General features: G+C 31.3%; 1 protein-coding gene across 1 annotated transcript in view; it reads right to left on the bottom strand.

Moving 5' to 3' along the window:
- Positions 1-710: 710 nt before the first annotated feature.
- Positions 711-27612, bottom strand: part of apolpp (retinoid- and fatty-acid binding glycoprotein apolipophorin) — a 42294-nt gene continuing 15392 nt past the window's right edge. Inside the window, exons 6-26 of the mRNA XM_029314667.2 lie at positions 26876-27376; positions 26199-26385; positions 25494-25710; positions 21790-22082; positions 17243-17437; positions 16923-17149; positions 15968-16460; positions 15650-15834; positions 15360-15580; positions 14548-15121; positions 14221-14468; positions 13576-13819; positions 12872-13108; positions 10797-10936; positions 8633-8787; positions 7125-7308; positions 6244-6382; positions 5742-5930; positions 3457-3702; positions 2223-2426; positions 711-2071 (exon numbers count right to left, since the gene is read on the bottom strand). Of these exons, the coding sequence (XP_029170500.1) occupies positions 2042-2071; positions 2223-2426; positions 3457-3702; positions 5742-5930; positions 6244-6382; positions 7125-7308; positions 8633-8787; positions 10797-10936; positions 12872-13108; positions 13576-13819; positions 14221-14468; positions 14548-15121; positions 15360-15580; positions 15650-15834; positions 15968-16460; positions 16923-17149; positions 17243-17437; positions 21790-22082; positions 25494-25710; positions 26199-26385; positions 26876-27376 (5109 nt within the window). The 3' untranslated portion in view covers positions 711-2041. The remainder of the gene's footprint in view (positions 2072-2222; positions 2427-3456; positions 3703-5741; positions 5931-6243; positions 6383-7124; positions 7309-8632; positions 8788-10796; positions 10937-12871; positions 13109-13575; positions 13820-14220; positions 14469-14547; positions 15122-15359; positions 15581-15649; positions 15835-15967; positions 16461-16922; positions 17150-17242; positions 17438-21789; positions 22083-25493; positions 25711-26198; positions 26386-26875; positions 27377-27612) is intronic.

The following is a 27612-nucleotide window of genomic DNA, read 5'->3' as shown; positions in this document are numbered from 1 at the left end:
CTCTCACCGATGGATTTTACGATACCCTTAATAATAGTAATTTTCCTCAAAGTAATAAAAAGATAATATCGTATTTATTTTACACACGAGAATTGTATTCTCGAGATTAACGACGTTCATTACGAATATCGAAGGGTATGTGGAGTTTAATTTATATCTCGATATATTTACGATGTTATAGAAAATATGTTTCAATTCGCGACTTTAATTTTAACGAAGGTATTTGACATTTTTTCTAATTTTTTCTTCCTTGAATTTTCTATGGAGTAAATAATGATCATCTTTTTCGAGTTAGTGATTGGAAGAAATAAGTTTTTTTTTAATAAGCTAAGCTTTCAAAGATATGGAAATAAGTGACATTAATAACATGATAATAAAAACAAATAATTTTTTTTATATTTTTATTTAACTTAAAGTAGACTTTACGTTAATAAAATTACTAATCCTCGATGATTTAGCTTAAATAAAAAGTTATAAAACATTTATTATAGATATCGAAAGATATGAAGTTTAATTTGTATCTCAATATATTTACGAGATGTTACAAAAATTATGTTTCAATTCGATTTTAATTTTACTTTAATTTTAACGAAGAATTTTTTTGGAGTAAATAGTGATATTTTTTTGGAATAAATAGTAATTTTTGAGTTACAAGCGATTGGAAAATATAAGTTTCTTTTTAATAAGCTAAAACAAATGACAAAGACAAATAATTTTTTAAATATTTTTATTTAACTTCAAGTAGATTTTACATTAATAAAATGTCTAATCCTCGATAATTTGGCTAAATAAAAAGATAAACGTAATGTCGAAAAATTGGAAAGTCGCTGCTCTCTTCGTATTTCGACATTATTGCTAATGAAAAAAATCGAAACTACAAATTGATTGGAGAATCTACCATTTACAATCAAGATCACGCAGGACACATTTTCTCTACATTTAGTATCAATAATATTACAGATCTGGTATATTTACAGTTAATTCGACGACACGCATCAAGTCACATCCCCTCAATCGCAATTGAATTGCGTTTTCACGTGTCATAATTTGCTTAAGCGTTTTGACTGTCGAATGTAAGTATGTTTAACTTTGCATAAGGCCTCTAACTTCTTTTTTTCTCGGGAGACATATTAAGAAAAGAAAAAAAATAGGAATAATTTTTTTCTACAATGTATTATAATTAAGAATATTATTGCATTTTTTTTATAAAGAAAGAAAAGAGAGGGAATTGTCAGAATGCGAGTCTTAGTCTTTTCACATTAATGAAAAATCAAGTATCGTCTACAACATCTATAACGTCTTGTTTTATTATGCAACTTTGAAGAATGTGGAATTCATTTAATCGATAATGAGACGCGATTCAAACAATTAATTCTATATTTTTAGAATATTATATGAGGACAAATCGTGCCAGGTAAACTGAAAATGCGTGTTGCTTTTTTACACAAATATATAAAAAAAATCACGGCATACCTCTCCTTCCGAAGTTTAAATATCTTATCCCACGATAGAATCGATATTTTTTTAACGCTCGATGTCGAGGTCAGATAATGACGCGAAGATATAGATTCTTCAAGATAATCAATATAGCTTTTCCTGGAATTATGTACGCATGTGATATAAATGTGTTCTATATTTTCTTTCCCGTAAACGCGAATTCTTATATACGAAAATTTATTGCTAACTGAAATACGAGGCACTGCCGGAGTTTTTTTTCTTTAAGTATGTTCAATGTTTATTTCTCTATAAAACATCGATCTGGTTGTAAGTCGATAAATAGTAAATATATTAATTTATCGCATTTGCACTAATTTACGCACGTAATTAATATTTTATGTTACGTTAAAAAAAAGAACTATTGTCATAATAAGGCACAATTCGAGTCTTGTATCCGCGATTTCTTCTTTTCGCTATAAAAAATATCTGCATACTCCGCAGATTAATAAAATCATTTATCAAAGGAGGCTTTTACGATAGTGTAACAAATACATTAAATCTACTTAATTAGTAATTATAATATGCGCAGTACTGTGGCTTCTTTTTAACCCTTTACTCCAGCCTTCGTGTGTTTCTGCAATATATAAAAAAAGAAAATAAATTATTTAAATAAAATATAAATAAATAAAAATTTTGTTTGTCTAATTATATTATATAAAATAATATAAATATTATAAAAATAATATATAAAAATGTGTGTCCGAACTGAAATATAGAAATCTTACCGCTTGTTCATTCTCCTTGCGTTCTACGATCTTACAAAAAGAACGTCCGGTAAGTCCATGGACTTGCTCGCATGTGCAATCCTTTTCCATTTCGACGCTCACGAGACCCTCGGCGATTCTTCTGGCAGCGACCTGGGCGAACTGTCTCTTCTGATTCGGTTTACCATCCACCAGGTTGTTGGAAATGAACGCCGCTCCGCCAGACTGCAACGATGATTCGATATAGTTTATTCGTTATATTCGAAGCGACTGATTTCTTTTTATTAATTTATTTTATATATTTAATTTAATATATTATTTATATATTTATATTAGGGTTGGGTAATAACTAGTTAATTAGTTAAAAGTTTAAAAGTTAAAAAGTTAATAACTTTTAACTTAGCTTAGCTAATTGAAAGTGTATTAATTTTTAACTAGTTATTTTTGACCTTATTTTTAAACTTATTAACTTTTTCTTAAGTTATTTTTTGACAATGAATACTATTATTGTTTTTTTTATAAGCTATAAACGTATTATTTTTAAATTAAAGTATTTTTATGTTTATTTGTATCAATTGTAATCACGAAAAAATATATTTCTATATAAAAATCAAAATTTCTTTGTTATTTATTATACATTTTTTATAAAATTAAAAATTGTTCAATAAAAGGCAATTTTCGAAAAAAATTTTGCGAAAAAAACATATGAAAGGAACCTACAAAAATAGGTACATACATGCATACATACACTCATATATGTACATATATATGACAAAAAATGTTATTTTATATGAAAAAGTGTGCAAATTGCTTCCTCACTATTCTACATATTTCGCGTTCATTAAGTTTCCTTTAGGAAGTCAAAATTGAAAAACCAGCTTATAGAGAATGAGAAAGCTGGTTTCCAAAATTTGCACATTTTTTAAAATACAATATATTGATTTAATATATTATTTAATATATTTAATATTTTAATATATATATTTTATAATTTTACTTTTGTTTTATTAAATTTAATATATATTATTCAATAAATTTAATATATTAATATATTTCATGGCTTTATATTTGTTTTACTGGTCGCATTCAGTGGAGAAAAATTTTTAAATTAATAATATTTTAAATTAATTAATTTTATTTTATTTCTGAATTAATAAAATTTTTAAATTAATCGAACGTGATTAGTCTCATTTTTATAACATTCAACGCTAATTTACTGATTCCCTCTTTTTCTTAAATTTCCAATTACACTTACCGCGACAGCAAAATCGGCGCACACGTCGATGGTAGGGAAGATCAGGTTGTTTCTGAGCTCGCTGTTTCCGCTCAGGGGTTTCTTCTTGCTGTCGGCGAATACGTAGACGTTGTCACTGTCGTAACCGACGATGTTCTTCTGCGGTTTACCGGATACTTGGATCTCACCCGGGTAGTACACTTGATAGTAAGTCAGACCCAAGTCTCGGTATATCTTCTCCCCGACTATAAGTCTCAATTGTTGCAGCTAGAAAAAGCGGAACACGTCATCGTTTAGCGTCATAGTGATAAACAGTGTTGTGCTTAGATGATTTTATAAAATTATCTAGAAAAAGATGAAATCATTCAAGATAAGATAAAGATGATTTTGAATTTAAATATATCTAGATAAAAGATAAAATTCCAGATAACATTATTTTTAAAATCGTTTATGTAAACACAGTTATTTGAAAAAATGTAAATTATAAAAGGGACAAAAATATATTTATATATTTATTTGTAAATTTTTATCGCTTAGATGATTTTAAAATTATCTAGAGAGATATACATATAGATGAGAGATGAAAATATGTAAATTTATCTTAAATAAGATGAAAATAATTTTGAATTTAAATTATATATTAAATTATATATAACGATTTATCTAGATAACTTCTAGATAATACTATTTTTAAAATTGCTTATGTAAACACAATTATTTTAAAAGATGTAAATTATAAGAGAAATATAAAAATATATTCGTATTTTTATTTATAAATTTTTATCGCTTGAGTTCTACTACTTAAGTATTTTTATGTGCTATATGGCTCTAAAGCAAATTATCTGAACATTATTCTAGTAACATTTATTCTATAATTTAGTAAAGATAACACTTTTTTCATCTAAAGTGCAGACATAGGTAAAATATATTTTTATTCCCTTATAGAAATTTATCACTAGTAATGCCAATTTATAACTTATTTCGAGTATTTAAATTACTGTATAGCAGTATTTTAAGTACTCGAAATAAGTGATTAATTGGCGTTACTAGTGATACATTTCTACAAAGGATATCTATATAAAGATAAATAATGACGTCAAAATTTTATCTGGATGATTATCTATATATATATATAATTTTATTTAGATAACAGCAAACACCGGTGATAAATAAATTTATTGTATGGAAGAATGAGGAGACCATAATATCTTGTACATTTGTATTTATCTATTGTACTATTTATCTGGTAAATACTCTCTTAGAAACTGTCTTAATTGCTTTTCCTTCGTGTAATTATTAATTTAGTGGTGGAAGTGAACGACGAAGTAATTAGCTTGTCGGTGTGAATTCAGCTTTGGTTATCTAAGAAAATGCAGTCTACAGGTTGTTCTCTTTTAATTTCATTAATAAAAGTTGAGTTTTATAGATTCTCATACTCGAGCAATCATATTTATTCCATAAATATTTGTCTAATATTGTATGTACACTTATTAATATTAATAATTATATAACTTTAGGTTAAAATGTAATCTGTTGTTATGATTTAAATTTTGTATTATTTTATAATAAAAGATTTTTTGGAAAAAAAATTATTCTTTTCAGAAACGATTTTGCTATTATTTAATCCCCCTTTAGATCATACAATTGTTGTCTGAAACATTTTTTCGGAAATGCATTTGTTTCAAAAAAATTCAAGATGGGCAATTAAAATAAGACACCTTATATATAAATATAGTGAACAATCATAATTAAAAAGTAAGATATCGAAATAAAAAAATGTATTTTATAAGGGAACAGTATATTTATGCCTTTAGAATTTCAAAACGACGTTGATCTTTTTTGCAAAAAAATATTTAAATAATCACAAAAATAAAAGCCATTTTGTTGCATATTAAGGAAACCTAAATAATTGAAGAAATGATCGGCGAAAATCGGCTTGTGGCATTGTTTTTAGTATCCAAAAATCTATAAGAAACACCTTTCATCTTATTTCAAATAATTAAAAGAAAAAAATATTTTTTTAAACTAGTGTGTGTGTGTGTGTAATATTTAAAGAATATTTCATAAAAATTTTTTCCATGAAATTGACTTGAATCTTAGTTTAATACCGATACTCGAATATCCCTCTGGATATCCGTATGGAGAATTACAATTCGAGAGAGAGAGAGAAAGCTTGGGAAGAGGGAGAGAGAGCGAAGAATCGATTATAAACTGCTGTTAAAGTTAGACGGATCGTTGAATGTGACACGACGAGCGTATCTTAGAATACTTGACAGGGGGGTAAAAATAGAAAAACACTCTCTCACCGACAGAGGCAACGGACTCTTCTCGCACGGGGTGGCGATAATTGCGACGACAGCCTTGACCGCGCCGGGTCTGAACGGATAATTGATGCCCTCCTCGTAAGCGCCTGTCAGCTTGAAGGTACCGAATTCCATGTCCAGCCTCTGCTCGAGATACTGCATGCGCTTCTCGAAGTTGCCTGCCTTGGCCTCCTAAGCACGACACACAGATATATGTATTTCGAAAATGTTCCGATACTATCGAGAAGACTTTAAATATTATTATATATTATTTAAATTATTCATTAAATTTTAATATATATTATTTATAAATTTTAATATTTATAAATATTATATATTTCTCTCTTAAATAATCATTTTATTAATTTATTTTATATTTAATATTTTAATTTTTATTTTATTAAATTTTAACATTTATAAAAATTAGATAAATATTATAATAAAGAAAAATGTAAAAAAATATAGAAAAATTTAAAAAAGATTGAACGTTTGACGCGCAAGTTACCTCGAAAGTGATAAGCGGATCCAACTTCTCGAATTTTATATTCTTCACGTCGCCCTCGATGTTAAGGTTGCCGCCGGAAGTGTAGTGTTGCGGCCACTTCATGTGCTCGCCGTAACCGATTAAACCGATGTGGACGTCCCTGTTATAAAATAGATGTGATAAAAGTGCACTGGTTCGATTCTAAAAAGAGAGAGGGAAGTTTAGGGTGAAAACTCCTCTCGCTTTTAAATTAAAAGAAAAAAATCAATTTTGCTAATTTTGTCTTATTGTTAGTATCATCTATTGAAGATGAGAAGAAGAACTCGAAGGCAATTATTTGAATAATTATTTTTATGTTTAATATTTTATGGTATATTTAAAGTTTTAATTTTTATTTGATTAAATTTAAATATTTATAATATTTCTCTCTTAAATAATAATTTTATTAATTTATTAATTTATTTTATATTTAATATTTTAAGTTTTAATTTTTATTAAATTTTAATATTTATAAAAATTATATAAATATTAAAATAAAGGAAAAAATGTGTAAAAAAATATTAAAAAAAGTAAAAAATATATAAAAAAATTTTTTAAAAGTGAAACTAGAATTAAAAATTTCACCACGTTCTTCATTGTTGATTCTAAAGCAAAAGTTGAGGGCAATAAAAAAATTGTTGACCCTTTCCCCCATCATTAACGTCAGAATCCACTAATGTATAAAAATATAAAATTAATTTTGATAATTTCATAATTTAACGTCGTCTATTGAAGATGTTTTAGATAAAAAGAGCAAAAAAATTTGAGGACAACAATTTAGAAAATAAAAAAAAATATAATAGTGTATAAAATAGAAATAAAAATATAAATAAAATGAAAAAAAACAAGTAACGTTTACATACGTTATGCCTTGTTGTTTTAATTCCTCCCTCAGATCGGTCATCAATGTTGGTAGCAGATCTTTGAAGACCTTTTCGTTCTGTGCGATTTGTTCGATTATGAAAACAATATCAGCTTGGTTCTTCGGGGTCTTGATGCTGAAGCTGTCACCCACAGAGATTGCGTTTTCGCCTACCTTACAACTTGCTAAAATATACGAATAATAAAAATGACAATTATATTATATTTATTTCTTTTCTAAAGTAATCAATATTTACGCAACTGAGTTTTTTACAATCGTATTATTCTTTAAAATAATGTTTTACATAAATTTATAATTATGAAGAGAGAAATTTAATATCACACAATATTAACGTGAAAATATTAATAATAATATTAATTTATGTATATTTTATACACATAAGAATAATGTTTAAAATATAAATTAAAAACACTTATATATGTATAAGCTGTTTCTCTCATTGAATTTTATAATGTGGCAAAATATATATCTATTATTAATTAAAATTTTATATGCAATATTTATTTTACAAACATATAAATTATAAATAAATATTCTAAATAAAGATGAAGAGAAGAATAAATAACAATATTTTCTATAAATAATTTTATAAATAAGGAAATAAGGAAAACTGTAATTTCGTAATTATTTCTCGTTTTTCATATGAAATCGAACTTCTCTGGGATCATTGATGTATGTATTGTAATCGTAGAGAAGCATTTTTAATTTTGTCAAATTAAGGCTTCTATATGCTGCAACCATCTTGAATTGATGACGTCAGAAGCAAGAAAATGTCATGAAAATTCTTGCGACTTGCGTTAAAATAAAAATGTTTTTCAATAAAATAGCGTTTGAAATCGATAGAATAGACATGTAAAATATACTGAAAACTCTCCTCTTATTTGGGTAATCAATAAATAATATGTGTATATATGTCGAATTATGAATTAAACTTAATCAAGGACGCAAACCAGCTGTTTGACAGGTATATCCAAATAAAATAAATATTTATATGTTTTCACATATTATGCCAAAATAAGAGTCGTCGGTATATTTTAACACCACAGCAATTATTTTAAACATAAAAAACACTGCAGTAAAACGAAAAATAACGTTATAAATCGCAAAAAAATTTAGCTTGCTAAAATGTCATTTATGCTTATTATTAATAAACAAAATCGTATTATTTATCAATCACATTATTTTCTTTTATTATTATATATTTTTTGTCGATAAAACAATATATAGAGATTCTTATTTCCGTTTTGAATTAAGTCGTCACTGTCAACGCGTACTTGGTAATGTCGAGCATGTAGGAGTCTCTTAATGCGACAAAATATAATAATTGGTCGATAAAAGAAGACAATCATGTAGGATCCCCTTAATAGTAAAATTGAAGAAATTTACTTCCCAATACGAGAGTTGTTTTCCTTACATTAATGCGCGTATTAATATCACATTCGATCCGTACTTTGTGTTGAAGTAGTATAAGTCAACAATTTAACTTACTGCAAGCCGGCGGGATGCTTATTCCGTAAACACGCTTATAATAGCAGGCGGAGTAGTAAGCGGCGGCGAGCAAGCAAGGAGCTTGCGGATTTCCGTTAGCAGCAAAGTCGCAAGCGTCTCGGTAATGAGCCGGTTTAACGTAGTTGAAGCACTTTCTAAAACATCACGGACAAACATCATTTCCAAGTTAACACGGTTAACGCGACGATTATATTGTTTCTTGTATATTCTCTCTTGCTGAAGGAGAGAATGCAATCTCAAATATATACATTATATACAAAGTGCGGCTGTCTCGCAATAAGATTAAGCTCTAAGGGCCATTTTATTATTATCAAAGAGAGATAAGTGCTCTCTCTACAGTTTTAGATATAATATTAAAATTATGTATATATACATATACATATATGTACATATATAACATACATACATACATACATACATATATATGTGTGCATATATATATATATATATATGTATATATATACAGCGCGAGTCTTTTTAATTTTAACAAGCAAATATTGCTAAAGTATGCAATTTTGTTAATAAAGTTTTTCAAATAGAAGTTTTGAATAAAGGTTACCATTCTACGTTCTCCTCTAAATCAGCGTTTCCCAAACTTTTTTTCCGCGGCCCGATTATTTTTATATTTTTCCTTCGTGACCCACTAAAATTTTTTATTGCCTATACTGGTTTATAGGTAAAATAAAACCGATTTGAATGTTTATACAATTTTTATATATTATAATTATAAAACATTTACTCTTACAACAATGTAAAATGTAAAGAAATCAAAACCAAATAATTTATTGATGAGAAGTTGAACTTGAATTATTATTTATAATTTTTTTAGGCGACCCAGCATTTTGCTTTTGCGGTCCGCTACCGGGTCGCGACCCACCATTTAGAAAATGCTGCTCTAGATTATACAATTTTTATTTGAAAAATTTCTTTTTTGTAAAATTATACATTTTCGAAATATTTGCCTGTTAATATTAAAAAGACTTACACTGCATAATATATATAAAAATTACACTACTAGTTTACAAAAAATATTTTTTTATTATTTTGAAATAGACAAGATATTTCTTATAGATTTTTGGATACAAGCCAATTTCACTTAATAATGGAAAAATGGCGTTTTTGCGATATTTAAAATTTGTTTGTGAAAATTTATCTGAAAATTATGATCAAATGTCATAAATGTATTGTTTATCCCCTATAGAATGCATTTTTTCTATTTCGATATGTTACTTTTTAATTCATTAGAAAGATTTAAATACAGAGAATATTTACTGAGGTAGCAAATATTCCGCCTACGATAATGAAATCATATAATTATACTCATATCATTTATAGTTTAAAGTTATCGATATATGTATACAGTTAATTTATCGTAATAAATTCTACTAAATGTATATCTCTATATATAAGGTGTTCCATTTTAATTGCCTACTTTGAATTTTTTGAAATAAATGCATTTTCAAAAAAATATTCCAGACAAAAGTTGTTTGACATAAAAAGGGACAAATAATGGTAAAATTAATTTTGGAAAAAATAATTTTTTTCTAAAAAAACTTTTCTTTCTCAGAAGCATCTCTATATGAAAAGTAGTTCCCAGCTTTAAGCTTTTATAACATGACTTAAAAAGTAAAATAAGAAAAATTGAAATAAGAAAAGTTGAAGTAAGAAAAATTTATAGGGAACAATCTTTTTTACAAAAAATTTTAAATATCGCAAAAATCACTTTTTACATATTAAACCTCAATTATTTTGAAAATCTAACGTGCTAGTGAAATTTGATTTGCGGCATCGTTTTAGTATCCAAAAATCTATAAGAAACACTTTGTATAATTAAAAATAATTTTTAGCTGTAAACTATACTACATATATACATATTATATATAAATATTACATATATAATATATATTATATATAATATTTTTATATAATATAAAATATCATATATATATATAATATTTTTATATAATATAAAATATATATATATATATATATATGTAATATTTTTATATAAAATGTACAATATTTTTTGAAATGTTATATGACTTTCCTTCTTTCGTTCTCTCTTCAAGTCTGAATTTTCGCCTGATTTATATATTTCTTACTTGACATAATATAATTCAATTTAAATGACGAATGCACTTACTTCAATGTAGACTTCTCGCTGGTGAAGTACTCGGTACAGACTGGATTACGTTGGTGGGTCTTGTGATCGATCGCGTTTACAGCCGGGCAATCGGGCTTCAATTTGTATCCGTTGGCAAATTCAGTCTCGCTCTCGGTAATCTGTTTCAATTGGAGAAAAAGGCGCTTTTTATAAAGAGAGATCAGTGCAAACATTTCCAAGTTTTTTATCGTTCTAAGATAAGATCCTTTCGTTTTGCGAAAATCTTTCTTCCCCCAAGCTTTATGTTTTCGTTATCAAAAGTGGTGTGGAAAATACGATTTTATCTTGACAGCGACAGGATAAAACGCGAAGAAATTTTATCAAACTATGAAATATACGATACTTTTATTTTTTTCACTTAAAAAGACACACAAGAATGGCGTCTCCCGTCGGTTGTTTTAGTTTGAAACTGGAAAAGGAATGCTGATGACGTTTGGGAATTTGCGATTCCTTCGGGAAGGAATGCCATTCGACGCAAGCATTTGTCTATTGATCGAGGGGAAAAGTTTTGAATAAAGACAAAAGAACGATGATTTATAGTTCTGCGATATTATCGTGATGTTTCAAGAATATATAAAAGAAAGCAGGGAAAGAGGTTCCGAGAATAGAAAGGGGATTATGTTAAATATTTATAACAGGTCTTCATACTTTCTTTAGCATTTTTCGTTTTTATATTTTCAATATCAATCGCTATCAATATCAGCTCTTTTTATTATTTATAATTATTATACCTGAACAGTATATTATTTGCATTATTTATTTATTTATTTATTTATTTATTATTCTGTAATATGCACAAAGACTCTATTTCAGCTTGAAAAAATTTTTGTTTATATTTTTCGATGAATTTCAGTTCTTCTTGTGATAAAATTACACTAGTTTACAGCCAAAAAGTATTTTAAACCAGGCAAAATGCTCCTTATAAATTTTTGAAAGCTGCAAACAAAATTTCACTAGTACGTAAGATTTCTAAAATAATTGAGATTTGTTATGTAAAAAATTTTTTTGCGATATTTGAGATTTTTTTTGAGAGAAAAGTTAACGTTATCTGAAAAATTTTATTAAATATTATGTGTATTCTTTATCCTATAAATGCATTTTTTATTCCAATATATTACTTTTAGCCATGTTATGAAAGATTAAAGCTAATCTACTCATATGGAGGTGCTTCTGAGGAAAAAAGGTTTTTGGGAAAAAATTATTTTTTCCAAAATTGATTTTACCATTATTTGTTCCTCTTTAGATCATACAACTTTTGTTTGAAACATTTTTTCGAAAATGTATTTATCTCGAATAATTCAAGGGGAGCAATTAAAATGAGACACCCTATATATAAATTTACATTTAGTGGAATTTATCAGGCTAAATTACATTATGTATGTGTGTATTTATAATCCAAAACTTTAAATTAGGAGTATAATTATATGACTTCATTAGGCGGAATATTTGATATCTCAGCAAAATTCTATATTTAAATCTATCCTAATGCGTCTAAAAAGTATCAGAATCAGTATCAGTACCTATCAGATATCAAAATAAAAAAATACATTTTATGGGATGTATAATACATTTATGACGTTTAATTGAAATTTTTAGATAACGTTAACCTTTTTCACAATTAATGCTTAAATATCGCAAAAAAACCATTATTTGCATATTAAATCTCAATTATTTCAGAAACCCAACATGCTGAAAAGTAGCATCCTTTCAGCATCCAGAAATTTACAAGAAACAGCTCATCTGACTTAAAATAATAAAAATAAATACTTTTTTATAAACTAGTGTTCTAATTGAAAATTATATTAATACTCTGTTATTTATTTATTATGACGTAATATTCAGAGAGAACCTTTTTCAAAGAAAGATTCCTTTATCTTATCGAATCGTTTAGAAAATCGCAAAAAACATTATAATTCCCGTACTTTTCAACGAAATTTCTTTTTCTCAAACAACATTGAGTGATGCAATTAAAATTAACTGTCTGATTCCTACTTCTGCACGCGAGAAATTCTTCATTTATTTATACGGTATATATTTTCTCTCCTGTTTCTCACCTTTCCGGAGGGCAACGTGTAATCGTCATACTGCTCGTTGTTGCCGTCACCGAGAAGACCGCGTAATTTTCCGTGATAAAAGCCGGACACGCGGATTGTGCACACCAAAGGTAGTTTGTAGCTGCATGTGACGTGCACCCCGTAGTCGGACTTGATGTGTGCAGTCGGGGTGACGAGGAACGCGTGCAAATTCTTCGTGCTGGCCGGGAAATCGGCCGGCTTGTTATTCACCAGAATCTGAAAAGAGAGACGTGCAGTTGGCCAAACACATTTTCGCGAGGAAAAAAATGAGTGCAAAAAAATAGAGGCAGGCCAAAGTTGCAGATTCGTATAATAACGAGGTTGTCCGCGCGACGAACGAACAACGGCGAATTTTTTATTCTTCCCTCACTCGGTCCGCCTATGAGAGAAGCGGCGCGAGGATAATAGAGTTTGGCCTGTCAGCAAAGTTTGAAGCCCCCTCTCGGTAAACTTACTCCAAAGTTACAGTTCAATACGGGATTGCATTATAAGACTCGTACTCGGAATACCGTATGAGAGTACGATCTGTGGTTTCCAACCCACCCATCGTTTTTCCCTTTCTCTCTTCTTCACCCCATTTGCCAACCCGAAGCGTTCTCGATTCACGTCACATATTCGTACCGACGTAACTTGCCGCCGCTTTATAGGAAATTGGTTTACAGCGATAAGAGAAATGAACTTACGTTGCCATTGTTCTTGAGCGTGATGCTCTCTTTAGGTTCCGTAACGGTCACGCTAATAAGGTTGCCTTTGTTGAAGTTGGCGACGACCGAGAAATTACCGTCCTGCATATCTTGGGCCAGGATGTATGTACACTCGCCGGCTACGCCGAAGTGATTGCCGTCGAAGGTAAAGAAATGTCCCCCATCGACAACGATACCGACCTTGCTGAAGGGCGGCACGACGTCAGAGAGCAGCAAAGTGGGCCTGTTTGAAGTATAATCGAATTTTTCTCTTTAAGAGGATCCTAAACGCCGTTCTGTTTTATTGATGAAACATTTTTGCGCACCCTTTTCTTTTTATTGGTTGAGTAGAATACTAAATGCTTTTCCACAATTCAAGTACAGACAGAAACGCAGCGCTAACTTACCGATTTTATGTTAAAAACAAATAAAAAAATTCTTTTATGTGTACTTTAATCGTGGAAAAAAATTTATTATTCTATTCAATTAATAAAAAGAAAGAAAAGGGTGCGCAACAATTTTTATCGATAAAACAAGACCGTGTTTAAGGTTCCCTTAAAAAGAGCATCTATTTCTTTTTTTGGGTATAAATAAAATTTTTTTATAATTGAAAGTTTTTTTATAAAGAACAAAAATGTAACGTACCTGTAGGTGTAGTAGAGATCCGCAAGGGATGGGAGTTCTTTGTTGCGTATCAGGTTAATGAGGGATACTTTCACCGAAGTGATCACTGGCAACTTCGTCAACGTATCAAACTGAACGGGCACATTAACATCGAACAAATTATTCGCCAGTTGCTCCAAGACGTCATTATATTCCAGAAGCTTAAGGAGAGACGCGGTAGCGTCGAGCGTACGCTGGTAGATCTTCTTGATCTCGTTTGCGTCATCGACCTACCAGAATACACTTTATTAGGACACCGTTAATCGAAATGGCAAAGTGTGACGTAATAACTCGATGAAAGAATCCTACCTTCTCGTGTTTCACGTGTTTTATGATGTATTCATAAGTAGTGCTGAAGAGCTGTCGTAGTTCCTCGGTCGGCAGCATGGATTTTATGATTTCGCTGAGCTCGTTAAGGGACGCTATTACGCCGTCGGGTACTTGGAAGTTTATAAGTTGCGTATAATATGCCTTGACGGTCTCGTAGATCGGTAACGCCTTGAGTTGATTCAGCAGAAGGTCGGCAAACTCGTCGACATCATTCCTGATCTGACCAACGGTCTTGAATATGATCTTGGCGATGTCCTGAGCAATCTCAGAAGCCACGATTGCTAGTTCCTTTAATTCCTTTTGATGCTCATTGATCAGAGTGAGCACTGCCTTGAGGTAAGCTATGACGACATTGGCCAGGGTATCAAGAATGCTGATGTACGCTTTGACTACCTTTTCGTAGGATTCTCTCAATTGAGGGTAAACCTTATTCCATGCTTCCTGAAGTTTGGAGAGTATCTCGTTGTATTCTTTCTGGAGTTCGTTCAATCGTGCGGTTACCTGCTTCAAGGTATCCGTCACGGCGGTGATGATAGCTCCTAAGTGCTTGTTCCTGAAAGGATACGATCGATATTATACGCACATAGTGCGAGAAAGACCTATAAAACGTTTACAGATATATCATTATTATGGATTTCTTCTACTTCATGTATAAACAAATATATAATTATCAAATTTATGACGGCATACTACTTTGTTACCATTTATAAAATGTAAAATCATATATTATTTTAATTTTTGTAATATATTAAATATATAATATATCAAAAGAGATGTAATCATTTTCTTACAAAGTAGCCTGTATATCTTTGATAGTTTGGTCGGCGTGAAGCTCGTTCTTCAACTTGTTCAATTCAGTCTCATAGTAATCCAAGAGTGGCTTGATATTTGGCTGAGCCTTCTTCAGATGTTCCAAAAGATTTTTCACTTCTTGTTCCAACTCCTTGATTATCTCGATGGAGGCGTCTTTTAGCTGCTTCAGGTGCAAGATGGCTCGGCTTCGATAATGGTCCTAAAATAAAGTAAAGTCAATAAAGCAATGTTACGCGTACATGTTGCATAATGATGATGTGCGACTCACAATTGTGTAGACGACATTGTCCTTGTTGTAACCGAAATCAGGTTTCAGGAACTTCTCCTCATCAAGCTGGACCAGAACATGGAACAGATGCTTCTTTACTCCCTCCTTGTACGCATCTGCGTGAATTTCCGCCAATTGACCGAGGACAACGCGTCCGTTAACGTTGATCTTCGTGTTGGGGTTATCTAAGAAATGTACCAATTACCATATATAAGCTCATGATAGAAGATACACTTAAGCAAAACTGATGATTTCGAGAATACATCCATTTGGATTAACAATTTAAACGAGCAACGAGCTTGATCAGGCACAAGTTACCTTGTTGATACTCCAGATACTTGAAGCTGTTCCAATTATTCGCTTCTGCATTAACTACAATGGGACTATTGTCGACAATCGTGACCTCGGCGTCAAGTTTCTGCAGATTCTTCTCTAATTGCAGCTTCGCGTCAACTTTAAGGAGCTCTTTATTGGGCGCAGTCACGAGGAGATACAGCTTCTTAGGATCCGCGGAGAACAGGACGCCTACGTTCTTCAATTTCTGATGCGAGTCCGTGTAAGTCAATATGCTACCAAAACCGATCGAACGTTCCGCCAATAATGCATGCGACTTCAGATCGACCTTGAGCTGCTGGCCACGGCTGTTCACTTCGATCAAGCTAGTGAGATTGGCACCCTTCTCGAGATTTTCTTGGATCAGTTTTGCCACTACGCTGATCTTTTGCGTTTTCTTCGCGAAGACATCGATATCCACATTCGCGTCCAGCAGGTGTTGGCCGCCATAGTGAAGTCTACCTTTTACCGCAATATCCTTGACAAAAATTGTAATAAGGATGAGAAAAAGCTTGATCTACGTGAAGGCAAATTTAACGGAAGGCCTATTCCTAATAGCATAACATATCCGAAAGATATTCAGAGGATATTCAGAGAATATCCAAAGGACATTCGAACATCCTAGGATGTTCTTTGGACATCTTCGGGATATGTGTACTATTAAGAATAGTATATCGCCTCTTTTACAGCCAAGCGAAATTAGATTGCAAGAAAATCGAAAGTAAACTAAAGGCTCGGCCAAGGCTTGTGCCTCATTCTAATTTCTATATTCAAGACTTTGATCGTATTCACGTAGAAATTGGGAGCGAGATTGAAAATACTTCTTCAGTTAAGTTTTTTCCCTGCCTTTCTCAAACCCAATGTGACTTCTGGATGGATTTAGAAATTGTTTTTCTCGAGCACAAATGAGATTGCATTTTTCTATATCAGAGAGACGTACCTTGGGTTGAGACGGATAAATGAATTTAACTTCTCCGCTGACGGATCCGGTGTCCTTCCCGATATTAATGTCTCCGGCAGCGACTAAGCCGGTCTTCTCGGATGGTTTGTTCTTTCTGTCCAAGTAAACGGACACGTCGACCTTGTACGACCCGCTTTGCTTCGACTTCGGCAAGTCGAGAGTGCCGATGACGGCCAGTTCGCGATTGGGCAAAGTCAAAATGACAGCTGGGAAAGGTATATAATTCTACATAAGTAACGTGATTATTTTTAATTTAATTAATAAGCATTGAAATAGCGAGAGAGAATAAGCTTTCTTACCGCTATCCTTGGGATGAACGTAAACTTGATATGAATACTGGGATTTGTCCTTGGACGAGTGCAAATACAAGTTAGCTGAATGATCAAACTTAGCCTCTTTGATCTCGGTGCTCGTCTTTAATCCAAATTCAGCCGGTACATTAAATTTCTTTAGATCCACGTCCACTGTTATCTGATGATTCAAGTAAGTCTTTTCTATAAGAACGAATAAAAATAACATAAATAGATAATAAAATAAAAATTGCTTCACAAGCAAAATCAAAAATATCAGGATGGTATTTCTAAAAAAAAAAAATTATTTTGCACGATTCTTTTTTCTTTTATATCATTCATGTAAAGTATATACATATATTCGTCTCATAGGTGTCCGCAAAGGGGGGCAAGAGGAGACATTTCTTGGAATCAGTAAAAAAAAATTAAGCATTTGCTCTCGTTTTAAATATACACTAAAATTTATATACGTATTTAATATAAAAAAAAAGAAAAGAAAAGAAAGAAATTTAAAAAAATTAAAAAAGAATATATTAAAATTAAAAGACAAAAAATTAAGCATTTGCTCTTGTTTTAAATAAACACTAAAATTTATTTGCGTATTTAATATGAAAAAAGAAAATGACAAAAAAATAAATTTAAAAAAATTAAGAAAGAACAAAAATTGAAAAACAAAAAATTAACTATATTCTTTATATCTTTCCTCGACATCTATCAAGTTACAGTGGATAATAGTGAAAAACAATTAGAGTATGTAAATATAAAATTATGAAACGATCGTCAAGATAAAGAGTCCTGTAAATATAATCGAGGTCATCGGGTAAATTGAACATCAGGTGTATAATTGACATTTCGGTGCGAGATGACAATCGATAATAATTATTATCGTAAAATCATGAATGAACGACGGAAAGGGGTATTCATTTGACAGTCACGGAGCAATCATAAATGGCTCATAACTATTAATGTCTGTCATTGGAAACTCGTTATGCCCCGTCCCATTTACCCATAGAGCTCTTTCTCGAGAGCCCTCTTCAGCTCGACTTTATAATCGCGAGAATTTTATTTCCGTAAATTCCCGAGTCTCTCGACAGACTCGCCAAATTGATCCCGAGGGAAAGAGGGAAAAAGGGGAGAAAATGAGAGGGTGGAGGAGTGCAAACTAAACATTATTGCGCTATACGTCATCTCGAGGCTGGAAAGGATTAAGACGCGTATATACGTCAGCAGGGTGAGAGAGAGAGCACACGCCCTTGCGGCGCGTGACGTCATTCCGACGCGACTTATTTTTTTCCTTGTATCGCGCCATGAAATACCCTTCGTATACCCTGGCCTAGGTGGGAGGAGGGTTGGTCACGCCTGTTGGTCTTCCCGCATCGCGATCCCGGCGTTCATCGACTTTCTTCCTCGTCATCGAGGAGGCGGTAGGAAGTAAGAAAGAAAAAGAAAAGCGCGGAAGAAGGTAAGAAAGTGCGCGCACATTCTCTCTCTCTCTCTCTCTCTCGAGTTAGCGCGACGCCGAGTTTAAGGGGATGCAAAAATCCGGGGATCTATAAATAACCGAGGCGAGGCACGAATCGGGCGCGAGATCACGCGAGAATAGAACTCCGCTATCGACCAGGGATCCCGAGGTAGCCAGAACCGCGCTGTAGAAAGAGGGTGAGATGGGGTGGAAATAGAAGGCTCTGTCCTCCTCTCTGCTGCTGCTCGCGAAAATTCCATGTCGCGGCATTATTGCGCATTCATGCAAAATACACACGCAAGAGAGAGAGAGAGTGCGGGATTCACGAAGGGAGCTTCTCTCTAATTATTTAGAACGGATATATATATATGGACGTGCGTGCAACGGCTGACGAAAGAGCATGTACAATCGTCGCGATAAGGATGATTTCCTGAGAGACGCACGTCACTATTCGGTATGTGATCTCTGTGAAAAAAAGCAACCGGGGATTTTGTTACAAGGGCTGACGTCCTTTTTTTTTTTTTTTTACAAATTCTTCGTTGACGAGGAGGATGTTCTCCATAAAGAACCGGACTGGGACACGCAAAGCGAACATGAGATGGTATATATTTCCAGGTGCGCCCCCGTATGTAACGTCCTATAAAATCCTTTATTACGTGCGGAAAGCTTTTATACAGGGTGCTTATAAAATATACTTGGACAAATTTTTACGATTCCTCACGTCAAAATAAAAAAAAAAAAAAGCAAATTCATGTAGATTCATAGTTAAAAATGCGAAGTTTTAGTAAAATAATTAGAATTATTATTAAATATTAATAAAATATGCTTGGACAAATTTTTACGATTCCTCACGTCAAAATAAAAAAAAAGCAAATTCATGTAGATTCATAGTTAAAAATGCGAAGTTTTAGTAAAATAATTAGAATTATTATTAAATATTAATAAAATATACTTGGACAAATTTTTACGATTCCTCACGTCAAAATAAAAAAAAAAAGCAAATTCATGTAGATTCATAGTTAAAAATGTGAAGTTTTAGTAAAATAATTAGAATTATTATTAAATATTAATAAAGTTACGTTATTATTGAATAATTTAATCAATTATATAATAATTAAATAAAAAATTAATAAGCACTTAAACTCATAAGAAATGCTAAACATGGTCGCCATATGATTGGAAACAGCCATTAGACGCGGAGGAGTAGATTGTCGAGCTATTTTAAAGACGATTTCATAATGTCAAAAGCATTAATAATTTAATGCATTGGCATAACATCTCTTCGTTATCAATTGTGAATACTCTAAACATTAAATTTGTTCTGATAGATAAAAATTTGATTGTCTTTAATCAAATGGCAGCCATTTTGAGTGTTTCTTCTGAATCAAATGCTTAATTATAATTATTTGATAACGTTAACATAAATTTGGTTTTATTATAATCTCGCAATCACTCACTTTTGAATCAGCAAATTATGCATTTGAAATGTCAATCTGCAGATTCTGTCACAAACAATAATAGGCCGATTATTTGAATACTTTGTAATTCTAACCTTATTGTCTATTTGTTAATTAATTGTTTTAGTCAAACAATATTACACAAATGATCGAAATAAATGCCAAACTTTTAATAACAATAAAAATAATTCGATAAATTTTTCAATTATTTGTAACTCTTTAAAGAAGACTCGAGTGTAATTTCGTCATTTTTTATTTTCGATTTCTTTTTACTTTGTATATTCATTCTTCACAAATGAAGCGCGACTTATGATACATCCTATGTAAGCTTTAATGTACATATAGTTTTTTCTTTTTTGACGCGGAGGAATACACCCTAGAAATTGTCCAAATATTTTATAAATATCCTTTACAACAGTGTATGTACATACAATCAATTTTATAATATTTAGAAATAAATGAGCATGTTATAGAAAAAAATGTTTCACTAATTATTCATAAATTTTTCTTTTTTCCATTTTAAACAGAAAGAAAATATAAGAAGGAAGGACAAAATTGCTGCATATTGTAGATCTATGTAAAATGGAGTGAAGAGGAAGAGATTTTTACTTAAGGCTGTATAAATCCCACTTGGATTACTCTAATTCCGTTTGATAAAAGATTGCTTTAAAGACGATTATATACAGGGTGTCCCATTTTAATTTTTGCATTGATATTTCTCGAAAACTAAGACTTCCATTAAAAAAACGTTTCATATAAAAGCTGTAGGATTTCAATAGGGATGTCGAAAGCAAAGCATAATAGTATTCTATATGAAGGCATTTTTAAGATTTCGGAATTATTACTTTCTGGAACAACCATATAATTTTCTTACATAAATCCATTTTATATAATTAATTCTTCGTAATATTTCAAATAAAAAATTGTTAGAATGAAAATACAAATAATGTATGGTTTACGAGATAGTTCATACTTCATTTTGACATATTTTGATAAAATATATGAAATACGTCGTAATATAATCATTTCGATAACTTTATCTTAAAAATTTTCTGTATGGAATACATCAATAATAAATAAATTAATAAAAAAATACATCAATTGGTGTAAGAAAAACATACTCTTGTGATCAAAAAAGTTGTAATTTGCAATTTGCAACTGTATATATTAAAAAAAATAACTACATATTTTTTTATATCATTTAATTTGTCTCATTCTATGCAAAAAATTATTAACACTAGATTATCGAAATATAAGGATTATTAAAAGAAATTTCATATTCTTGTCAAAATGTGTCAGAATATGATGCACAAAATATCTCGTAAACCATTTATCTTTCTATTCCCACAATTTTTTCACGTCAAATATTATGATTAATTGATTTATATAAGAAAATTATGATGGTTTCATTTTTAAAAAATAATTATTTTGACCTTGAAAAATAAAAACTCAACCTGGAATATTACTATGTTTACGACAAGACGTCCCCTTATTATTGAGAAATCCTTATGAAATCTTACAACTGCAAAAATTACAAAACAGACACCCTGTATATATGTATGTATGTGCATATATATTATATTTTCTTTATAAAAAGAAACTATATATATTGATTTATTAATGAAAATTCGACTTACGATCAGTGTCGTAGCTCGATTGAAGCTTGAAATGAGCGCACTCCTTGCTCTGCTCGCAGTAGCTGTTCGAGACGAGGATCTCCTTATTCGAGAGCTTCAGCTCGCCCACGATAGCCGCCGGATCGAACTTGGCGTTCAAAACGATTATCACGCCGACCTCGCCGTCCTTCTCGCGAGTCAATTGCTGGCGAGTATACTTGAAGGACGAGCTCCTCGTGTTCTCCCCTATCTTCAGGTTGCCGTTTCCTTCGACGATTGTCTTGCCACCCTCGTCGCGTCTCTTGTAGTTTGTACTGCGAATAAATCATAATCTTATGTCAGATATGCATTTTACTCTTATTCTTCTTCTTACTATTTCTTTCTTACGTTATTATTATCTTATGTGTTTTTTGTTGTAATATGTTTGAAATTTTCTTTACCTATCCCAAGTAGCAAACATAGGTCATTTTGATGTCATTAAACATCATTAAAATGACGCCAGTTTGACGTTTAATGACATCAATTTGCTATTTTAGATGATAATATTTCAGAGGACAGAATAAATTTTGTTGTAATATTTTTCGAATTTTCTTTACTTATCCCAGATAGCAAACATACGCCATTTTGATGTTTACTGACGTCAGTTTGCTATTTAGGATGATAGTTTTGTCTTAGGGGAATATATTTCAGAGAGAACAGAATACACTTTTTTATTGTTCTATTTTTGGAATGTTCTTTACCTATCCCAGGTAGCAAACATACATCATTTTGACGTTAAATGATGTCATTAGACATCAAAATGACGCCATTTTGACGTCAGTTTGCTTTTTGAGATGATAATATTTCCGAGAATGGAATATCTTTTTTGTTGTAATATTTTTCGAATTTTCTTTACTTATCCCAGATAGCAAACATACGCCATTTTGATGTTTACTGACGTCAGTTTGCTATTTAAGATGATAGTTTTGTCTTAGGGGAATATATTTCAGAGAACAGAATATATTTTTTAGTGTTCTATTTTTGGAATTTCTTTACCTATCCCAGGTAGTAAACATATGTCATTTTGACGTTAAATGATGTCATTAGATGTCTAATGACATCATTTGACATACATGTTTGCTATCTGGGATAAAGAAAATTCCAAAAATATTACATACGTTATTTTGACGTTCAATGACGTTCAATGATGTCGATTTGCTATTTGGAATGATAGTTTTGTTCTTAAGGGAATATTTCAGGGAACAGAATAAATTGCCATTATTACCATTAAAATGCATATATGCTAAGGAATTCTAAGTATAGAATATTGATATATTACACAATGTTCTTTCTCTTTCTCTCTCTTCCTCTATATATTTAATATTAAATGATATATCGATATTTTTATTACAGATGTGTGTAATGCAGTGCTTGATAATACTTTTTATGCCATACGCGATCGATGGCATAATTTCTAAATTTCTGACATCAGGGAATCGTTCAATTGTCAACCTTCTCTCCACGATTCGATCCGGGGGGTGATCTCGATGAGGCGAATAAAAAGGGCTGGTGCACAGTTGAAAGGTATTCTCGGAAACCACTTGAATTAATTTTAGCGGGTGAATCGATGAAATTACACAGAACAAGGAGAGAGAAAGAGAGATACGTATTCTACCGTATCTCTCTCCGATCTCCTTTGAAAATGACCTCGTGCCCTTTCGTTAATTACAGGAGGACATCTTTACTCTTTGTTTTGTCGCCGCGCGTAGGCGATCGATCTTTTACTTCTTTTATATACGCGCACAAGAGGTGTATCCATATCTCGCGCGCCGTTAGAGAACCATCGTTTAGAATTACGTCGGGAATATCGATCCTTCTCTCTGTCTGTCTCTCTCTCTCTCTCTCTCTCTCTCTCTCTCTCTCTCTCGATGAGAGAAGCGCGACGGAATGTAGACAAGATCGCTAATGGAAGTCGAGAATGTTGAGAAAAACGAATCGCATGATGGACTTCCTGCATTCCGCGCGATCTCGGATTTTAGCCTCTCTCTTTTGCGTGAATTACCTTTCTCGACCAAATAAAACTGCACCGAAAAAAAATTGTACTTTTGAGAAATAAGAAAACTGTATACTCTGTAAAATCCCTCTTGACAGACACATTTTTAAGTGTTTCTGGAACATTCGCTAAAAATAAGAAATCTTGAGAATTTGACTTTAACAGATATTCTCCGACTAAATTTTCTGTGGACTAAAAAAGATCGAAACTGACATGTTTTATTTTTCAGTTCAATCTCTTAATATAAGTAAAAGTTTGGTAATTTTTTTTCTTTATCTTATATATACACAGTATTTTTAAATAACTTTAGGAAAACATTTTTTTATTAAAAATTAAGGAAGGATTTTCATATAAACATACATTCCTCTATATTCCTCCCTGAATTTTTTTTCTCAAATTTTGAACATGTTAAAAAAATGAAATTTAGTGGATATTTTTTACTAGAAAAAAAAAGGATATTTATTAATATTTTTTTTATCTTGCCGTATCATTATAAGGGAATGAAACTACAACCCTATTCAATTTTTTATTAAAACTTTTTAACGGAATCGGAATGTGATCATCTAAAAATGCATTTTTTTCTCACATTTTAGAGAAGTTAAAAAAATAAAATTTAATGGACATTTTCCACTACTATAAAGTATATTTATTAATTTTTTTTTTAAATCTTGTATCATTATAAGGGGATGAAACCAACACCCTGTAAAATTTTTTATTTAAACTTTTTAACGAGTCGAAATGTGATTATCTGAAAATATACCTTAGAAAGCTTAATTTTTTTTAGAAATTTTCTTATTTTTTTAATTTTTTTCGTAAAATCAATAATTAAAAAAAAAAAAATTTAATGTTTATCTTTTCTTTTAGAAGAATATAACTTCTTAAGGAAGGATATAAAAGTATATGAGTTATATGAAAAATCGAAAAACTGTATAGTATTGCAATTTACAGTGCAGTGTAGCATTTGTCACTGAACTGCTTTTAGTTTATTCGAAGAATGGACGAAGTTATATAATAAGTAGTTTGAAAAAGTAGAGTCAAACGACTTAAGAGAAATGTTCGCGAGTAAGTAGCGTACGTGTAACATAATCTAATTCGATCGTCCAGGATCTGGGTCTCGTGCCTAACTATATCTATACTTTCTTTATGACATTTCTTTGCCTTATGTGCTGTGAAATAATGTATTTTTTTGTCAAAGTAAAAATCAGTTCCATTTTGTTTTTATTTTTATAAATTATAAGAAGATTGTTTTGGCACCTATTTTTAGAACAGAATAATTAAAAAATAAATTAATAGGAAATTCTTAAAATGTGAATACAATTTTTTCAGTGCATTAATCATCGTCAATCTTCAGATATTACTATGTTTAGGGATATCGTGCGATAGAACTATTATATTTTCTTTATGACTTTTCTTTGCCTTATGTGTTGTGAAATAATGTACTCTTTTGTCAAAGTAACAATCAGTTCCATTTCGTCCCCATTTTTATAAAGAATGTCTGATACTAATTTTTAGATCATTCTTAAGATAAGAAGATTCTTTTGACTCCTATTTTTAGAACAGAATAATTAAAAAATAAATAAATAGAAAATTCTTAAAATGTGAGCACAATATTTTCAGTGCATTAATAATTGCCAATCTTCAAGGTATTATTATGTTTAGCAATATCGTGCGATAGAACTATTAACGCTTTTACCTTCCTGTGACGATGTTCTTGCCGTCGCTGGTGACGGTGATAATTATTTTCCTGCCGGTCTTGGCGGTGGGACTGTTAGCTATCTCGGCGTGAATTTTACGATGCTTGAGCTTGTCGCTGTCCAGATTAACGTTGATGACGAAATTGTCAATGCTCTCTAGGTTGACGTGCGCGTCGGCGACGGCGAAGCCGTATGGTGTCTCGACTTTCCATTCACCTAAATCAGCCAAATTTGAGAAATTTGATAAAAAAGCAATTCGAAGAAATTTTACTCTTTCGAATAAATATACGATGTGTATGGAATCAAATTTTATAATATTAATATTATTATAGGATATAATATAAAATATAATATAGATATAATATTTTAATATTATTATAGAAAGACAAAACACACAGATAACTTAAAAATATTCAAACATTTGACGAAAAATTTTGTAAATTGTCTTATTGTTTCTTTTATAATTTTCTCAAAACCAGTTAAAAAATCAAAACACAATTTTCTGGTTTTGTTTTGAAAAGTTATTATTCAATTTTTATGTTTGCATGCGTGGTTTCAATTCTTTGCATCCAAATTTATTTAATCGATGTTCCAGACAGTATGAATTTAAAAGGTACACATTTGTCTGAAAATTCGATTTTCTATTTTTATCATTACGTCGTACGTTTTTAAAAGGATTTCGCTTAAAAATCGACTAAAATTACCCGTGTATTCTCGGTCGCCGAGCTTCTCGAATTTCGAGAGTAATTCAGTCTTTCCCTTTGGACAAGTGAGAACTATATGGATAATCGGAGAGACGTTGCCGTCTCGAATTTCGCTCTTGGCTGTGTACTTTGTACCATCGGCGGTGACGGTCACATCGGTCTTCCTTACGTGCGCGTCCTTTTCTCTCTTCAAAAATTAAATAAAAAAAGTATTAGGTACAATGGATAGATATAGTGCCACCCTCGCAGCAATCTCGTTGGTCACTGTAAACTTTACTTTGCTCTTTAAACGGCACTGCTGTCGTAGCAAGAAATAAATTATCATAAATGATGTACTGGGGATATTAGGGGCGATCTATAAGTTAAAATAATCCAGAGAATTCACTCGACAAATCAAAATCGGCGAAAAATTATGTGTTTTTACGGTAAAAAGAATTGTAACGAAACGTTACAATATTTTTTCAAAATTTTATTAATGTGGTTAAATAAAGGTGCTTTTACCATGAAACTTTTCTATAAAACATTTTCTGATATCTCGAATATTTTTCGAGATTTATCGATTCATTTATCAACCCTATATGTGTGTAGAATTTTCGGATTCGTGAGGTTTTTTGTACTCAATTATTCCATATCGTATTTTGTCGCTTTCATATTCTTTATAGAATTAACAACGTTACCTCGTGCTTGATTTCAAAATCGATGTGACGCAGCTTCTCGTACGGGGTGGTAGCCTTGGCCTTTACATCGAGACGCGTGTGATCCCGATCGTACGTGAGAGAGTCGATCGCGAGGGTCAATTCTTTCTGATCGTATGTAACAATCGTGTTGGTAGTGATCGTCACTTTGTCGTTGTCAGGTACCAACTTAAACTGATCTCGGAGAGTAATAGGCGGTATCTTGAGAACCGTCAGATCGAGCTTGAGATCGCTCTCGTAAAGATGTTCGCCATCACTGATTCCGGATGTCTTAAAGACACCTTCGACTTTGATCGTTTTGTCTTTATTATAAGTGAGCGTTGTTGATCCCTCCAGGTCGAACTTGCTTTCTCCGGCTAGCAAGCTGTTCTTGTAGTCGAGATTGACGTGGTGCAGCTCTTGGAACGGTAATACCAGCTCCGCATTGCCGCTGATCGTGCAAGGCTGATCGACGTGGTTACCGTGAACGTATGTTCCAGAATTCTGCAAATGATAATATTTATGCCTCGTTAGTTTATACACATTGCGTTATTATCTAGGTATGAGAGTTGTACTAAAAGTAATGAGTAACAATTTTTTTATTATTTATTCAACAAATAATCCGTGCATACATCTTCAAGCTTGATAATCTAATTATCATATATGAAAAGTTAGGAATAGAGCACAATACAGTTTACGAGATGATTGCAAGCTTTAAAGAGTTGCTAGATTGGAGTTTT

This window comes from Nylanderia fulva, unplaced genomic scaffold, assembly GCF_048542155.1.
Source record: "Nylanderia fulva isolate GAGA-0341 unplaced genomic scaffold, ASM4854215v1 Scaffold129, whole genome shotgun sequence".
In the NCBI taxonomy this organism is placed as follows: Eukaryota; Metazoa; Arthropoda; class Insecta; order Hymenoptera; family Formicidae; genus Nylanderia; species Nylanderia fulva.
This window is presented reverse-complemented; position numbering and strand designations above follow the sequence as displayed.